Below are 16,680 nucleotides of genomic sequence, written 5' to 3' on the forward strand. Positions count from 1 at the left end.
CTGCCCTCTGCGTGTGATGCTGCGCTCTGACACCAGGGGGCGCTGTTAGAGTGCGACACGAGCCATCCACAAGTAGATGTGCAGTTTCTCCATCGCAGTGACGTATTTCCTGGGGGTTGTACTTAGCGGTCTAAGTCGGCGGTGGGGGGGGGTATCATGACTATTTATAATCAACAATTCAGCGTTATCTTCTCCCCGTTATTCTCCGGTGTGGTCGCACGGCGGCGGAGAACTGTGACGCGGACCGCGACACGTCGCGCCATGTGAGGACAGCTGGTGAGTGATCGACGCAAAGTTTCCCGACTTATTTGTGGCTCCTGACGGGTCCGCTAAGCTAGCGTTAACCTCTCCGCGTCGCCTGGCCCTGCTGCCTGGCACCGCGGGGCTCCGGGGGGACGCGGTCCGTGGATGTGTGCGTCGCGGTGCGTCTGTGTGCGTCGCGGTGCCCGTTAACCCGCTGCTGGGTGACGTGGACCCGGTCCTTGTGTCGGTGCGGAGGTATTCCTCCTCCTTCTCCTCCTCATTCCGCTTTCCTGCTGACCGGATCATCTGTCAACATGTAGGAAAACTCGGTATGGATGAGGGATGGAGCCACGTGTTAGTGTTTGTCAGGCGGCTTTATTTACGTCAAGTTGTTGCTTAGGAGGCGGAAGAATCCCCGACGTGTCGCCCGGCGGAGGAGCCGCTCAGCGGGGCTCCAGTCACGGGTCTGTGAGTGCATGCTGTGGGTCTGTGAGGGCAGGTTGTGGTTCTGTGAGGGCTGGATGTGGGTCTGTGAGTGAATGTTGTAGGTTTGTGAGGGCAGGTTGTGTGTCTTTGAGGGCAGGTCGTGGGTCTGTGAGGGCAGGTTGTGGGTCTGTGAGTGAATGTTGTGGGTCTGTGAGGGCAGGTTGTGGGTCTGGCAGGGCAGGTTGTGGGTCTGGCAGGGCAGGTTGTGGGTCTGGCAGGGCAGGTTGTGGGTCTGGGAGGGCAGGTTGTGTGTCTGGGAGGGCAGGTTGTCGGGGCAGATCTCCGACTATCTGACCTCGTCTATCTGGAATTAAACGACTTGTTTATCCAGTAGAAATGATCGTTTCTGAGGTTCAGGGTACGGCTTTATTTGTTGTTCGCTCGGTTCAGAGGATTAACTTTATTGCATTTTACTGTCTGTCTTCGTATGTTTTTCCAGATAAAGCATGGGCTTCTTATCAAAACAACTTGGTTGTTGACGTTTAAACATCAGTAGTTCTCTTTGCTGTCATAATGGCATCAGCTGATGGCCAGCTGGTCACACCAACAGCACTCAGGTGTGGGGAACACTGGGGAACCACACGTCACCAGTCAGGTGTTGAAGGAGTACACTGGGAACCACAGCCTCTGGCTGGAAAGACACAATTGGCCTGATGGAAAAGGTACCCAGAGGTCACTGGTTCTGAGTACTGGTATGTGTACCCAGAGGTAGAAACATCAGTAGAAACTTCAGTATATAGAAACATCAGTCGATATGCTACAGGCGTTGTTTTGTAATATCTATAGAAATACAAACTAGTTTTATTTGCTGAGGACTGCTTTATTTCAACATTCCTCTACTCCATAATTGTGTTTAATGTTTTTTTTTCCGGTTGGTTCTGAAATATAAAAGTATATTTGGATGTTTAATCTTTCGAGGAAAGAATACAGACCATATTGTAATGCAGGATATTATTCAGCAGCTATAGTTATCCCAATGCTTCATATCATCATGTTTGCTGTGTGTAGGATGCAGAAGTTGTGCGGGACTTAATTGCAATTGGGGCAGATTTCTTTTTCAACAGTCGTTCAAACAAATTGGAAACTAATCCAGTCCCAACAATGATCCCAACAAGCACAATGTTGACATGCTGTCAGTTTCAACAGAGTTCTGATCCGACGGTTGTTTTCTGTGCGTATGGTGAGCCCCTTGTATTTTGTAACATTTTCCTTTTCTTTTGATTACTGATTAATTATGTATTTTCTTTCAATATGTTGACTTTTCATGTGAAAATACGGTGGTGGAGAGGATTATCCTGGATTATGAATCTAGGTGCAGACGTTGTTGGATTGCGCACATGTTGCGGTCTCTGGACAGTAAGGTCAAAGGTTCTCTTGAGTGAATTTTTGCTGTCATAATGGCATCAGCTGATGGCCAGCTGGTCACACCAACAGCACTCAGGTGTTCACTCAGTACACTGGGAACCACACGTCGCCAGTCGGGTGTTGAAGGAGTACACTGGGAACCACAGCCTCTGGCTGGAAAGACACAAGTGGGCCTGATGGAAAAGGTACCCAGAGGTCACTGGTTCTGACTGAGTACTGATATGTACACAGAGGTCACTGGTTCTGAGTACTGGTATGTACCAAGAGGTCACTGGTTCGGAGTACTGGTATGTGTCCAGAGGTCACTAGCTCTCAAATATTCTTGTGCTACAATGTGGCTAATGTGTTGGATACACAAACCCATTGTGGAAGATATTCAGATATCTTATATCCGATTATTTGATATAGCATAGAATGTTGTTAGATATAACAATCATTTTGCAAAGAAAACATTTATATAATGTTGACAAAGATGCCAAATGATCGAAATATGGACATAATATATAATAAATAGCGTAGAAGTGAGATACAGTTCAGACTCAGTGTGAAGTGCCGACTCTACTCTTTCAGAAGTATGAAGACCTCACGCGTGTGGGTAGATCTGTACGTCTCCTTCTACTTCTCTGTCCCTGAATTTGTTTGTTTCTACCAACACTTCTGGGAAGTTCCCACCGGTGAAACCCGCCCGCCCGTAAAGGTCCCCTCCCTTCTCCAGCAGGACGCTGCTGCGTTGTGGTTTCCTTGGGCTTGGTCATGTTGCGTCTTACTGGTCAGCCCTCGTTGTATGGCTGTGACCACGTCTAGACACAAGCCACTGCTGTCAACAAAACTTCTGTTTCCCTGAACTTTATCAGATTTAAACCCCAAACAGGAACGCGGCCCGCCTCTCCCTCTGGGCACACTGAAAGCCAAACACACGGCCGTGACGTGAGTCACGGGGTCAAAGAGAGAAGGAACGTGGTCAGCCCTGTGAGCTGAACCATGAACACAGGCTTTATTAACCATCAGCCCCCTGAGCTATACCATGAAAACGTGAGTTATTAACCATCAGCCCTCTGAGCTATACCATGAACACAGGCTTTATTAACCATCAGCCCCCTGAGCTATACCATGAACACGTGCGTTATTAACCATCAGCCCTCTGAGCTATACCATGAACACAGGCTTTATTAACCATCAGCCCTAGTCTGAGCTATACCATGAACACATGCGTTATTAACCATCAGCCCTCTGAGCTATACCATGAACACATGCGTTATTAACCATCAGCCCACTATACCTTGAACACAGGCTTTATTAACCATAAGCCCTGTGAGCTATACCATGAACTAGGGCCCGACTGATTCATCGGCCTGCCGATTTTAATCGGCCGATTATAGCCTTTTTGAAAATAATCATCTGCCAAAAAGACGCCGATTACAACCGATTTTATTTTATTTTATTTTTTTAGAAATGCGCTTATTGCGCTTAGTATCCTGCTGATTGCGCTCCTACTCGCCTTGCTAACTAACAACTTTTACTGGAGTAAAAAAGGGGAGATTGAATTTTACCGTACAACATGAAAGCACGCTCACTCAGGCAGCTGCGCGCTCACCTCACAATGTACACAAGACGCGTTGTTTGAGCATGTTGTGCCTGTTTTTCTTTAGGTCCCAGGCCATGTTAATTTGTTATACTGTAGACTCTAACGGTGAGACCATACTGCTCAGCACGCACGTGTTAGTCACTGCTCACGAGCGCAGCACATTGGGAGTTAGTTATTTATTTTACATTTTACATTGCACTAATTTTCGACTGTAAATGTATTCTAAAACACTCGAAGGTTCTGCATTCAATTCACATATTCGTCAAAAGTGTTTAAAGTATATTTAAGGTATCAAAAGCTACGTTTTATATGCTTTTTTTTGTTTTGTTTTTAATCGGCAGATGTAATCGTAATTTTTCTCTGAAAATAATCGGCATCGGCACTCAAAAATCAATATCGGTCGGGCCCTACCATGAACACCCGCTTTATTAACCTAGAGGCTGATTCATGTCCCTGTCTTTTTCAATCGGTAAAGATTACTTCAACACGCATTGATTTGAATCCACAGAATAATTGAACGATTCAACAGCAGTATGTTTGCCCACCATCTCGTACTGGTGTTATTGGTTTAGGACCCCTCCAGTACGATGCCTACAGGGATCTGCTGGTTTTGCGTCCGTGGGTCAGACCAGGCCGGACACTTGTCAGATGTGTGTCAGTGTTCCAGAGAACACGCTGTATTGATCACAAAGCCAAAGGGAAAGTCTTTTCTGAAGGTTTCTTCTGAAGCGATGGCTATAACCGACTCTCAGTCACGGTCAACATGGATCGCGTGAATTATTCAATGTTCAATTCTAAAGCTTGTGCACTGTTTACAGAAGGGTTGTTTGGTCCAGTCCCAGTCCAGACAGGACCTTGGCCCTGACCCGTTGGGTAACGGAGGGCTGGGGGCCGGGGCGTTCAGCGGGCCCCTAAACTAGACCCGGGCAGGTTGGGAACCGACCAGGGATCTACTAATGGGCATTAATCAGCTGACCCCGGGAACACCTTGAGTGTCTCGGGTCGGCAGCCAGTCGGCTCTGCTCAGACTGCTGCTGGATGTTTACAGCGAGCAGTTCCTCCCAGAAGGAGATCAATAGGTGAACCAGTGGACGATGCTGTTGATTCTGAGTGTTTGGTTTGGGCAAACATCAGCCCACATACCCAGTAGTACCAGCACTAGTTACTCACTAAGATCTCCTTCATCTAAGGTAATGTCCCTTTCTCAGATGGTTACTCACTAAGGACTCCTTAATCTAAGGTAATGTGTCGTTAAAGAGGTTTCTTCTTTTATTCAACAAATGTAAATTGTTTTTTGTGGATTCATGGAATTGTTCTGAGCTCTAATTACTGGCTGGTTGGATGGCATCACATTAATACAAGATTTACCATTCTTTTGTACTTAACATTTAAACAGGCTTTCATTTTCAGCAATTCATGCCAACATCGGCCTATTTTGGGGGGAAAATCCCTTTTGTCTTTGGAAGTATGTGGCACATGAAGCAGTCATATCTGGTTTATGAAATATGATTATGTGGCTGATGGTCTGGAAGTATGAAATAAGTATTATTGGGCTTATGAATTATGTGGCAGGAAATTGGATGTCCAAAGCATTATTTAAAGAAGAGCTTTAATCAAGATTGCCTCCATTTGGCTGTCGAAAACTAGTGTGATCAATTCTGGCCACTAATTCTGTCGTCGAACAAGACAAGACCGCCCTAATTTTGAAGACAATTGAGTGAATCGTTATCATAGAGAAAATGGTTCACACTTAAAGTTTGTCTTTAAGCCTTTACGGAAAGCCTTTACTTTAGGTCTTTTGATGATGTAACTTGGCTCCATTACCTCGTATCTGGGTTTCAAAAGCTTATTAACCTCCTTGTGATGCCATTTTTATTAAATTGCAGAGGGCACTATTGTTATTGCATCATTCATATTCTTAACTCAAGTTTTTATATCTGGTATAAAACCTCCAAAGAAAGTAAGAGTTTATACTTCCAATTCGCTGTCGTACGGATCCCTTTAAGCAACGAGATCCGGAAACGACCAGGAGTTTTTTTTCTTCCGTAGGGGTTTGGTCGGGTCCCCGTCAAGTGTCCGCTGCTTGGATAAAGGTTCAATCCCCGTCAAGTGTCTACTGCTATGATAGAGGTTTAATCCCCTGTCTAGTGTCTACTGCTGTGATAGAGGTTCAATCCCCCCGGAAGTGTCTACTGCTATGATAGAGGTTTAATCCCCCGTCAAGTGTCTACTGCTATGATAGAGGTTTAATCCCCCGTCTAGTGTCTACTGCTATGATGGAGGTTCAATCCCCCGTCAAGTGTCTACTGCTATGATATAGGTTCAATCCCCCGTCAAGTGTCTACTGCTATGATAGAGGTTCAATCCCCTGTCAAGTGTCCACTGCTATGATATAGGTTCAATCCCCCACTTGGTGACGCCGTTAACGTTGATGTCAGTTTATATCTCACTCACGGCAGCGGATTCGACAAAATCAGACGGATGAGTTTCCTCTGACCGTCTATAGTGTCTGTCTCCTCAGGGTGTGATGTCTGTCTGTGATGCCTGTCTCCTCTGACCGTCTCTCTGTCTCCTCAGGTGTGCAGTGACTGTCCCTTCTCGCCCCCTGCTCTACCTACCGGCCGTAGGGCCCCTGAACTCAGATCGCTGCCCCTGAACCCATGGCTTGTGGCCCCTCATCGCTGGCCACAGGCCCCCGGGCCGGACCGGTCCAGTCCCTCCTGGGCCCCGCGCTGCTGGTCTTACTTGTGTCAGGACTGGCACCAGCGTTCTGCCAGAAGATCTACACCAACACCTGGGCCGTCCAGATCCCTGGAGGCCAGGAGGTCGCCGAGCAGGTGGCCAGCAAGCACAGCTTCGTCAACCTGGGCCACGTGAGTGCAGACCCCCGCACGGCTTTAAGGCCTGTTTGAGTTCTCAGGTCTCCAGGGGATAGCAGCAGAAGCCCCCTGGTGTTTTATTTGCCCGGTGAATAATGGATGACTGCAGTCTTATGAAGAGCAGGTCAGAGTGGCCCGTGAACGTGTCACTGATTTAACGACTACTGGTTTATTCATTGAATTGCAGCGCATTGTCACACAAGAACTCCGCTGATTAATAATTATTTTTGATGTTTTCTCTATCAACTTTGAAAAGGAAACCTTCCTTGCGTACCCAGAGCCTCTCAGGATGAGCCGGTGGGTCTCGTTCAGGTCAGCCCACCCTGGCACCTTGACCACACCTAGCTCATCGCTTCACCCCTTATCTCTAGCGTGTGTGCGTGTGTTTGTGTGTGCCCGAATGTCAGATGATTGTCGTAACTTAATGTCCACATTTTGTTGACTTGAATTCCGTGATGACATTTCGCTCATCTCTCTCTGAATGTAGGAATGACTTTCCTCCTGGTCGTATATATTCTGATTCTTTCATGGATTATTGTGTATGGATAAGTATATTTATAATGAGTTTGGAGCCCTCTGATAGTATACACACATCCTTCAGATTGGTGGTGTGGTTCTGTGTATTTGTCTTCATATCTTCTTATTACTCCGCCGTTGTAGTCCTCTCAGAATGCTACGGTTCTGCCAGGTGTCAATCATCAATTTGTTCACATTGTCTCCGATCGCTCCTCTTTAGTCTCTACATCGGCAGACCGTATTCTGACTCTTGCTGTGTGGGTGTTGACAACGAATCAGAGAGACTAAACCCCCCCAATGGTGGGCCGTCCTGCATCACCATGACAGTTCCGTGCTGCAGGAGGAAGCTTCTGGCCCGTGGGCGTAGTCAGGAGGAAGAGGAAGAGGAAGAGGAGGAGGAGGAGGAGGAGGAGGAGAGCTCCTACTGCCGGGTCGGCCTTCCGTTGGCAGTCAACGCAAACCTCCTCTGCTAGATACTTCTCAGAGCCGCACACACCTGGTGTAAGAAGGACCCCCGGGGAGCCTTAGAGAAGAACAGAACAGAGCAGAAATCTGGACTGAGGCTGGGAGAGGTCTACTGATTTGAGGTCTGCTGATTTGAGGTCTGCTGATTTGAGGTCTGCTGATTTGAGGTCTGCTGATTTGAGGTCTGCTGATTTGAGGTCTGCTGATCTGAGGTCTGCTGATCTGAGGTCTGCTGATCTGAGGTCTGCTGATTTGAGGTCTGCTGATCTGAGGGCTTTTAAGGCAGAACGGTGGAGACTTTACGAGCTTAATAAAGTGAGGAGGAGTATAGTATAAGATGATTAATAGAGTACCATAAAGCAGGTAAACACTTCAAAACAATCTTAATTACGGCATGGACATGGTTAGTGGGGAAGTAATTGCCTTGTTAATCTGATGTTAATGCTTTGTGCTTAAAATACAATTATGTGTCCCTTTTAGAGAGGATAATGCATTACATTACCGGGGATAATCCTCAACCAAAAGGTCACGTCTGTTTGGCCCACTATATCATCATGTGTGTGTTACTGATGCCACCCAACACTTTGAACTTTGCACCAACATTGTGCGTTAACTTTGATTGCCTTGCTCACCACAATGACTAAGATGATCTCAAATTCCGTGCGAGAACACGACACAGATGACTGACATTGCCCTAGATCTGGGAAACGAAGGAAAGTGAAGGCATATAGTCTTTCCCTGACAGGGGAGTAGGCGTTCTCTTTATCCTCCAGAACTGTGTGTAGTCAGGTGAGACGTTTCCCTCTGGGAGGCCGTATAGAACGTGGATTCATGTGAAGACCCTTCAAGGAGCTAACCTTGGGATTCTAACATTTAATACGCTGCCATTATTTCATAAGGCCTTATCAGATTACTTTGATAAGGTTTTACTTATTGTTTTTGACCTCCAAAATCAACTTGCTTTACAAATCTAGAAATATAACCGACTCATTTGTCATGATTCCCTTTCCTTTGGTACCTGGTGCCAGCTCCCCCACCAGCCCACAGACTCGTCCTACAGGTGGGCACTGAACACGTTCTCCTCAGGCTAAGGCTGGTTCATCTGTTGTTCCTCATAGATAGATATATACTTTATTAATCCCGGGGGAAATTCAAGTATCCAGTAGCAGCCTAACACATACATAAAAACAGTGCAGATGGATGTGCAAAAATACAGATATAAATAAAATGTCCATTGTTGTTATCTATTGTCCTCCCTGCCTTTACTGGGAGCTGTTGTACAGTCTGATGGCCAGGGGGACGAAAACGTTTTTCAGTCTATTAGTGGAGCTGGACTGGTCATCATCAACTCATTCTGAAAACCAAAGTAGATGCACTTTGGGTGTTTGGACCATCTTGAGTAGTTCCAGATCATTAAAGCCTAAGGTAGTGCTTTTACTCTGACGAAGCGCTTTTACTCTGAAGCCTCGGCTCCTCTAGTACCATAGCTCTGCCTTCAATCATATGGCTTTACTAGAATCTATTGATTGTACATTATACATGACTGTTATCCTTGAGGAACTTTATGCCATGTTGTCTAGTAATGCGTTTGAAGGAGACTGAAAAACTCTTTGTTAAACATTCAATACGTTGTTTGACTAAGACCAAGTAATTTGCCAATTCAATTACTTTGGAGAACATTGTTCTGATAATAAGGAGCTACTTGCTTGTTTGAGACAGTTTTCAGGGCTGGTATTAAAATAAATGCAATGTGGTTTTACATGAGCACTATATTTGTAGCTGAAATCGACAGAAAGCCTTTCAGAAAGATGAGTGAGTATTGATTACCAACGTGTCTGTGCTTTAAAGATCAGTTTATTCTGACCTTTAAAAAAATTGATGCTTGTTTGACGTTGGCTGGTCCTGTTCATCGTTCCACAGCTTTTGTGTCTCGCAGTAAATATCACAGAATGAATTGTTTGGATGGGATTTGTCACAGTATTGAATGTGTAGTTGTGACTGTTGTGTTCTGTTACTGCTTAATAATATTGATCTCATGTTACGTTAATCAGTGGGGTGTTGTTTCGAATTCATTCAAATGGATGGCCAAAGTCCAGAATAAAAGCTAGTTTGTGTTTGTGTTCGTAGGTCAGTGGGACTTATGTCAAGTTCAGTTGAAAAACGATTGCGCAATAAGCTCAATTCCCCAAAATGACTTGCCAAGTTTACTCTAAAATTATGACGGCTTCACACCTAGAAGCGCTACAGCATTTCTTGGAACCCACCGCGTTGAGGAAATTTCATTTTTCTTGTTTTCTGAAGAAATGGTTTCAGTTGTCGGTTGTTAACCACTTCCTGGGGAAAAGACAGTTCTGCTGGAAGGACCAGGGTCTAAGGAGAGGGTTGAGCTGGAAGCCCCAGGGTCTAAGGAGAGAGTTGAGCTGGAAGCCCCAGGGTCTAAGGAGAGAGTTGAGCTGGTAGGCCCAGGGTCTAAGGAGAGAGTTGAGCTGGAAGGCCCAGGGTCTGAGGGTCTAAGGAGAGAGTTGAGCTGGAAGGCCCAGGGTCTAAGGAGAGAGTTGAGCTGGTAGGCCCAGGGTCTAAGGAGAGAGTTGAGCTGGAAGGCCCAGGGTCTGAGGGTCTGAGGAGAGATGGTCCTCCCTGCTGTGTTCTCTCTCTGCTCCCCGTCTCCTCTCCTCTCTGGAGGAGTCTGGTTCTCCTCTGTAGTTACTGTCTTCAGTGACAGGACTGAAAACAGAAGGAGTCAGGGAAATTGAGAGGGAATATTATTATTCCCACGCTAATGCAACATCCTGTCTTAAATAATGAAGGGAAAAGCTGTGTATTTAAATGCACTTTTAATATGGTTTGGAAACTCGTCCCATTTATAGAAATAGACATATGCTGTGGTATTAATATTGCAGAACCTTTTTGGGGAAACTCTTTCAATGCCATACTTCTGGGACTGGCTTTGTGTGCTAAATCTTCTCTGAAACTTTTATTGGCTTAAATGCTTTTTTTCCTGATCGTTTCTCAAAACAATGACGGGAACTGGGCATGAAGACCCAGACGCTACGGGCTAGTCCTAGACCAGACCCTTGCCCTGGTCCCTGTAGGGTAGACCCAAGTTCCTAGACCCAGTCCCTAAAAGGTACTCCTAGACCAAGTCCCTGGAAGGTACTCTTAGACCCAGTCCCTGGAAGGTACTCTTAGACTAGGTCCCTGGGAGGAGAAGGCGGTCTAAGATGTCTTTTGGCCTTGGAAAGCAGAGTGCTGGGATGTGATTGGCCAGACTGTGACGAGAAGGCGGGTCTTGCTGAGCTCTACTGGAGCCAGATATTCCTCACAGCTGGACATGGACTTCCTGTCCCATTAGCAACGCCTCAGTGAGTACGTGTTGGTAAGAATATCAGAGTCCAGAAGTGTCTCTGGCCCAGGGGATCACGTCTCTGTGCTCTGTAGGCTGGAACGCGCTGTGATTTATTCATCCACTGACTGAGAGCCTCAGGATCGTTTCGGTGACCCGGCACTCCACTGGCTATAGATCGCCCCTGATGAATATTGCAGGGCGGTGTAGATTGTTTCCTAAACTTCGAGCCTCTATGCATTAATCTTTAACCAGCAACATTTCGTACCATGGTGCCGCCCTATTTCATGCCAATAAGATGGACTGCCCAGCAGTGCCTACAGACAGGCCTTCAGGACCAGCACTCTAAGACCACAGGCCTACAGGACCAGCACTCTAAGCCTACAGGCCTTCAGGAACAGCACTCTAAGCCTACTGGAGACATAGTCCCTCTGAAGTGTTCTGATACTAACGTTGGAACCATCAACCTCTTGGTATGGCTTCTGTTCAGGCTTGCCGCCCTGTAATGGGCTGGTTTTATCTAGGAAAGGACTGCATGTCCTCTGAAATCTTCGTTATCTCTGGTACAGTGCGGTCGATCCCAGGCCTGTAGTCCGTCCATTGATTTTAAAGAACAGGCCGGTTCATTCAGAGCTCCTGTCAGACGAACATCTCCTCGATCTGCAGGGAGCTACTGGTCTGATGATTGCTGATAAGTAGAGTTTGATTCCCTCCTGAAGATGGTTTGTTTGGTTCTGCGTGTGACTGGTGTTGAGGTAGTTCTGGCACAGGATTGATATTGATTGAAATAATCAAATGTAAATCAATTCACTAAAATTAAAATACTGAGTCCATAGAGGTATGAAAAATCCAAGAACTATTGAGTGTAACACTCAATAGTGCTTTGCCTTAAGATTATTCTATAAAAAAAATGACATTTGATGCGTAATGTATAGTGGCAGTAGCGTATGTACCACTCTAATCCACAGAGCTAAATGATGAGCATTAGGGACGGCAGCAGCCTGAAGTTTACAGCATAACTAGCGAGTACAATGTCAGCCAGTTAAGAACAGAGCACTCAGATCAGGAGAACTCTCCAGCTCCACAGATAATGACAAAGAAATACGCCACAAATTCAAAAGTTCGCTTTGAAACCCGATGATGTTCGGCATCTCGTCGAGTGGGTTTAACAGTAGTGGTGGCACTGGGAGTGCTTTAATGTTGACTCTCGTGGCCTTTAGTTGGATTCCAGTTGCCGCTGGCTACGTGGGCTTTGGTCTGTACCCTTCAAACAGTCCGCTGCTCGACACTACAGCAATACTTGTCATATAATGGAAGATATTTCAGTACAGAATAAAAAAAATAGTTGACATTAGCCCCGAGTCAGTCAGCCATGTTTTTACAACGTCAGTTGACTAGTGCTCATGTCTGGGCCAGGGGATAAAACTAAATCTATAATATATACAAACTGCTGAATGTCATTCTGATCAGTCCCATCACCTCTTTAATGTAGAGACTCATCTAGAAACAGCACCCAGCCCGGTTCAGCCAGCAGACGGCTGTGACTCCACTTGGGGGAGGATCAGACCTCCACCCGACCCGGTTCAGTCAGCAGACGGCTGTGACTCCATCTCACAGGGTGGAGGAGCGGATCTCCATGTAGTCGGAGGCTCCGGGGGGAAGTCTGCCCTTTCCAGATGAAAGTTGGGGGTTGACACGGTGCAGAAGGCAGACTGCGAGGGCTCGGTAACCAGAGCCAGATGTGTTCTCCACCATGGCTCAGCTGTCGGTCTGTGTACTCACAGATAGGACTGGATAGAGGCGCTGAGGAGAGGTCACGGGGTCACCACCAGGAGTTCTGCTCACAGGGCAAAGGTCTCCTCAAGTTAAATCGTTATGTCATAATTGTGAGAAATACAATAACCAAACAAATCCTGCCTCGAGTTGGGGTCATTCCTGTAGGTCCAAACCATCGCTTAACAAGATGGTCATGAGAGATTGGAACAGTTCCTGGAGAGTGGGTGAAGCGGTATGGGCTCAGAAGATACACTTTATCTCTTATATTTAAGAGGTTAAATGTATAACCTCGATATTAACAGAACATGTCCATCTCAGAGGTAGATGCTACTAACTAGTTATTCATAAAGCTTCATCTGGCTTGGTGACGCCTACATACTCTCCCATGCATTCTGAAGGAGCCATGGTTCAAGCAGATAAGCTACAAAACACAAAGAAGACAAGAGATAAAGAGGCAAATCTGGGTGTGGAGCCTTGTGCTGTAAACTGATACATTGGCTGTAATATGAGTCTCCACTTGTAACAGATGCTCTGTGCCTCTGTCTTGGATACCCTCGTCCAAATTAATGAGAACACAGAGTTCAAATTTCTTCGCACAGTTAGCACCACCATAAAGAGGGTAGCAGAGAGAACTGGCACCTTATTACAAGTGCACCGTTCTGTGAACAAACCTCGCAACCATCTAACACGATACTGTGATGATATGAAGCTCTTCTTTCATTCTTGTCAGTCGCTGCACTTCATTTAAAAAATAATAAAAACTATGACATATACCAAAGAATTCCAAATTCTGGAAAAGTGAAGTGTGGAAGGTGGCATCAAGCCTCCATCAACCCTTCTGCAGATACAGTTTGAACAGTGAGTGTACAACAATGGTTCAGACTCTTGTACTCATAAACCAGTCAACAGACACTCCTTAAAGCTCAGAGCTATGCAGCGTGTTCAACCTGTTGGACCAAACCACAGCCATGCCTCTTCCTGCTGTCGTATCACGTTGCGCTGTGTTCTTTATCCCAGCCCGTTCTCAGTACAGGGTAATATTTCTTTCCTCATTGTTTCTCGGCCACCTCTGCCCTCCCCGTCCGTCCAGCGGCACAGCAGGTGCTGCTATTTTTGTTGAATGTTTCCAGTAACTTCTTGGTCTTCCGCCATTTAAAAAAAACTTGTTCCTCCACAGAAAGTTGTTCATGAATTGCCCAAGAGGATCGGGTTTTAATTCCCGTCTCTCAAAGTTATTCTGTGGTTTCTTTCAGTCTTGTTGTTTGGTTCCGCTAACAATAGTCTAGCGGTATTATTTTCCATTGTTGTCGGTTTTTCTTCTCCTTGGCTAGTTTGGAGCGTTGCAGCATCAGCGCTGAGAGACTCGCTGAAGGACTACAAAGGAAACATTTCTAACTAGGTTATCCATCCGTGTTGCAAAGAAAGTGGAATATATCACGTCTGTGCTCGCACCATCACTTATTGAGTTGGGTTTGACTGCTCATGAATATTTGATATTGCCGATCCGAGCTCTGCAGCAATGGGCCAAAGTTTAACCCCCTCCCCCTCCCCCCTCCCCCCTCCCCAAGCCCGGGGCAGAGGCCTGGAGAGCCCCGGGCTGTCTGCTTTCAAAGCGCCCAGCACCCCACCCTCCCAGCACCCCACCCTCCCAGCACCCCACCCTCCCAGCACCCCACCCTCCCAGCACCCCACCCTCCCAGCACCCCACCATCCCAGCACCATCCTGCCTTTACGAGCTGATTCTGCTGAGTTAGGCCTTGCTCACTGATGGATGCCTTTTTTTTTTTTTTGTCATTCGGTTGCTAGAGTTTTCAATTATGTACAAATATTGGTATGCTAATCTGATGGTATATCTTATACCATCTGACGGGAGTTTTTTGACCTGTTCGTGCTTTGGATGAGAAGAGAATTAGAAAATGAACTTCAGTGCTTTGCTTAAACGAAACGTGACTTCACTCACAACCAAACTCCTGCTGCTCGGAATTCTGAATGCAAAAAGAGTAGAAGGGAAAAGACAATTCCAGAACAAGAAGTATTCTTTTAGCAGAAGGCCTGGGACCGCTGAGCGTGCTGTCGCTGTGGCGTGGCGGAGATACTCCACTCCTCAGGTTCCCCGTTCGGTGCTACCATTCCTGGACCTGCCAAAACAAGAAGCCAACCGCAAGGACGGCAATTACGAGTCTGGGCTGTGTTTAGCTCTGGGGTAACCCTCCCCAACCAATGGCTTTAGTGTTTAGTCCACAGAAAGCAGAATTCCCACCACTCGCCCAACCTATAAAGCTAGCTGTCTGTGAGGAATGTTGTCTATGTGTTTCTGTGACTCTCTGGCGCACTCCTCCCCTCCCTGACTCCTCCAGCCACACGGGAAGAGGCCTGGAACCCTTTATTATCCTCCTGGAGCAGATTGCTCCGTTCCTCTATTTCTGGCCCCTCTGCCATCGTTGTTGTTTTGTAATCTAATGCAGTGGCTGCTGCAGTCGCTGTTTCTCTTTAGGGAGGTGGTACTTCGTTCATCATTCATCGTGCTCGTGGTTATGATGGGACTCAGGGAGTGAGATGAGCAAATCTCTGATTTGTTAGTCAAGGTGGCGGTGGCTATTTACATCGCTATGCAGGGCATGCAAACAAAGGCACCACACAAGCTCACTCCTTGGTACATAAAAAAAAATAGATTTATCTGTCATCAGACTCGGGGCTAACAATCCAGTGTTTAAACCTTGTGGGCTAACAGTGCTGCGTTAACCTTGGCGTTGTTGTATATTGTAATGGCTTGGTCGATATTATTCTTGTTTCCAGAACGGCTGCTTTAATACAAACCGTTTCTCGGTTCAATACGCTGTGCCACATTTTCAAGGCCTTATTCACAAATATCAATAGGTTTTTGTTCTAGATATATTTTTCAAGATCTGGAGGTCTTCACATGTGAAGAAGGAATCAGTGTGCGGTTGCTCCAGCCGCTCAGCAGCCCTCCTGTCTGCCGCTCATGGCAGGCCGCACCGTGTGTCCAGGAAGGCCTCCTGGGCTCTGGGGGAGCCTGGACGGGTTCCATACACCGTCATCCAGACGCTGTTACACAACACATAACACACAACACACATTGACCTACAACAGACGAGCGAGGGAGGAACCATTATGACCACAGCAGCAACACAGGCACAGTGACACAGGGGGTGTTGTCCTGCTGTTGATTGTGTTCTTTTGTGGTGGTTGTGTTCTCCTGATTGTGTTGTCCTGGTTGTGTTGTGTATTCCTGGTGGTTCAACAGTTGAATTAATACTGGGGGGCAAAGGCGAAACTAAAACTGCTTTTATCACTTTAGTTCAAACAATCATAACTCTGATGGCAGTTTGTAATAAACCCAGAAAGAACAAATTAAAAAGAGGAATGGGTGACAACAGAACGGAGGCTGGTGTGGGGGTGATGCTGCTGCTGCCCCGAGGTCTGCTGCTCACTGGATCCACAGAAACATCTGAGAGCCTTTCTCCAGTCAGCCCTCCTTTGATAGACGGGCCAAGCATGGAAATCATGTCCACATCTTTTATTAAAACGAATCTCCATCTTTTGATATCCACCAGTCATTTAAACTAGGGTGTTTGTGACTCGTTCTATCGCAATACTTAATTGATGATGTTTGCATGATTAATAATTCATCAGAGCCTCAGCCCTGGCTGAGCGCGGCTTAGTACGCCTTTCTTTGAGTTTGTGGTGAAACATATCTGTTGTTTGATGCTGCTAGTCCCGAGTGTTGCTGCTCTGCAAGTGGAAAGAACGCAATAACAATATCTAAGGGTATATGGTGCCCATGTGTAGATTTCATCATCTAACATGACCTGATAAAAATATTCTCCTGCATGCATTATTTACAACTACAGACTGTTAAACTAGTTGCGTCCTTTACATCAGCGTGTGATTCCCCCCAAACACCTGGGGGGGGGGTCACCCACTACTACAGCCAGCCTGGTGTGTTGTGTTGTGGGGGGGGGGGCTCACACACACTTCTACAGCAAGCCTCGTGTGTTGTG

The 16,680-nt window shown here is 46.5% G+C and overlaps 1 protein-coding gene across 4 annotated transcripts in view; it reads left to right on the forward strand.

Moving 5' to 3' along the window:
- The first annotated feature begins 120 nt into the window (after nucleotides 1-120).
- Nucleotides 121-16,680, forward strand: part of LOC132471966 (furin-like) — a 63,006-nt gene continuing 46,446 nt past the window's right edge. Inside the window, exons 1-2 of one of the 4 annotated variants that reach the window (XM_060071337.1) lie at nucleotides 121-276; nucleotides 6,257-6,552. In XM_060071337.1, the coding sequence (XP_059927320.1) occupies nucleotides 6,340-6,552 (213 nt within the window). In that variant the 5' untranslated portion in view covers nucleotides 121-276; nucleotides 6,257-6,339. Of the gene's footprint in view, nucleotides 277-411; nucleotides 573-4,723; nucleotides 4,920-6,256; nucleotides 6,553-16,680 lie in introns of those variants that run through there. The other 3 variants (XM_060071339.1, XM_060071340.1, XM_060071338.1) reach the window with 3 other exon arrangements.

This window comes from Gadus macrocephalus, chromosome 14 (genome assembly GCF_031168955.1).
Source record: "Gadus macrocephalus chromosome 14, ASM3116895v1".
Lineage (NCBI taxonomy): Eukaryota > Metazoa > Chordata > Actinopteri > Gadiformes > Gadidae > Gadus > Gadus macrocephalus.